The following is a 1,425-nucleotide window of genomic DNA, read 5'->3' as shown; positions in this document are numbered from 1 at the left end:
GGGGAGGGGGGTAGCCACCGGGAGGGGGGTAGCCACCGGGAGGGGGGTATCCTGGGTTATGCAATGGATCTCGGTCATTATATGGCGGTGGCGCATTTGGATAGGACATGGCGGACTGATCTCTGCACCAAAATCTCTTTTATGACCTAAAAAAAGAAGGAAAAAAAATCATCACGTGATGTCATCATATCTCGAAGACATAAATAAGACAATAACACATATGGTAAGAGACTTTATATCACACTGACTTTTACATTCACTAAATAATTGGAATCCCTTAAAAAGGTTCCTTTCAACTGTACGTCTAGGTATTACCCAAATTTACCCCCCAAACCTCCCTCTCTCCCCCTCTAGATCATGGCCCAGCATTTTCTTTTATTTTTCCTTTGTTCCTGTACATAGAAAAAGATTTAGTTACTCCCTATGACATCAGGCTTATAAAATTGTTGCAGTGGCAGCTGTCGGGAGCTCAATTCCAATTGACCTAGGCAAGTTCACAGAACTACATCTCCCAAGAGCCTTTTCCCTGCACATAGTGCATGGGCAGGCTTTTGGAGGTCAAGGCAGCAGCACTGTTGTGCTGGGAAAGAAATCAGTGCATGCATGTGGATAGGGACAGAGATGGGCAGAGTTTTGTAGTCCAGCAGGAACTCCTTGAGGTTTCAGTGCAGCAGAGGCACTGTGTTGTCAGCAGGGCCGAATTTCCCACCTGGCCTCGGGGCAGCACATCCGCCAGGCGGGTAGTTTTTCTCTACATTTAGCCCTGCTTCGGGCAAGCAGGGCTAAATGTATATTCCGGCTGCCTCCCTCTCCCCTGGCCGCCTCCCTCCCAGCCGTGGTTTTCGGGGTCTCCCACTCTTCTGGGGGACCTGCCGCGACCACAGCAACGTAGTTCAGGATGGAGAGCAGGGTCCATTCTCTCCATTCAGGGGGGGTTTGGTGGGTAAGGGGGCGCATTGAGGAACCTGGCCTTGGTGCAGTAGAGAGAGTATCTCCGGCCCTGATTGTCAGCCCAAACAGCAATTTAGGAGCCGCCTGGATTTCTGGCAGACCAACGGTTAGATTTCTGTACTGGCAGCATTTTTAAAAGGGATGAAACATGTCGGAAAGCACATGTACACTGTAAGTAGTGCGTGCGTCATCGGACTGCATGCGTGTAATCTAATCTTGCGGTGGGATCGTTACATATCTGTTCCTAATCTCCGGGTTCTGCTTTTTTTTTTAGCCGCTGTCAGAGTAAACACCGACTTATCGCAGAACATTAAAGCGACCGGATTACTGAACCTGCTCGGTAACGTCTTGAACGAGCTGCAGCCCTTTGTGAGCAGATTAGAGGAGCCCGGGCATCTGGCATCTGGATTATCACGCAGCCTCCAGGGCAGGTGCATGTTAGTGCGTCCGGCATGCATCCTTCTCTTATCGGCA

At 50.0% G+C, this 1,425-nt stretch overlaps 1 protein-coding gene across 1 annotated transcript in view; it reads right to left on the bottom strand.

Annotated features, from left to right (window-relative positions):
• The window catches only part of TMBIM1 (transmembrane BAX inhibitor motif containing 1), a 48,022-nt gene that overhangs the window by 24,961 nt on the left and 21,636 nt on the right, over positions 1 to 1,425 (bottom strand). The window contains exon 2 of the mRNA XM_018552586.1: positions 9 to 146. Coding sequence (XP_018408088.1) covers positions 9 to 109 — 101 coding nt within the window. The 5' untranslated portion in view covers positions 110 to 146. The remainder of the gene's footprint in view (positions 1 to 8; positions 147 to 1,425) is intronic.

Source organism: Nanorana parkeri, unplaced genomic scaffold (assembly GCF_000935625.1).
Source record: "Nanorana parkeri isolate BGI_ZX_2015 unplaced genomic scaffold, ASM93562v1 scaffold92, whole genome shotgun sequence".
Classification (NCBI taxonomy): Eukaryota; Metazoa; Chordata; class Amphibia; order Anura; family Dicroglossidae; genus Nanorana; species Nanorana parkeri.
This window is presented reverse-complemented; position numbering and strand designations above follow the sequence as displayed.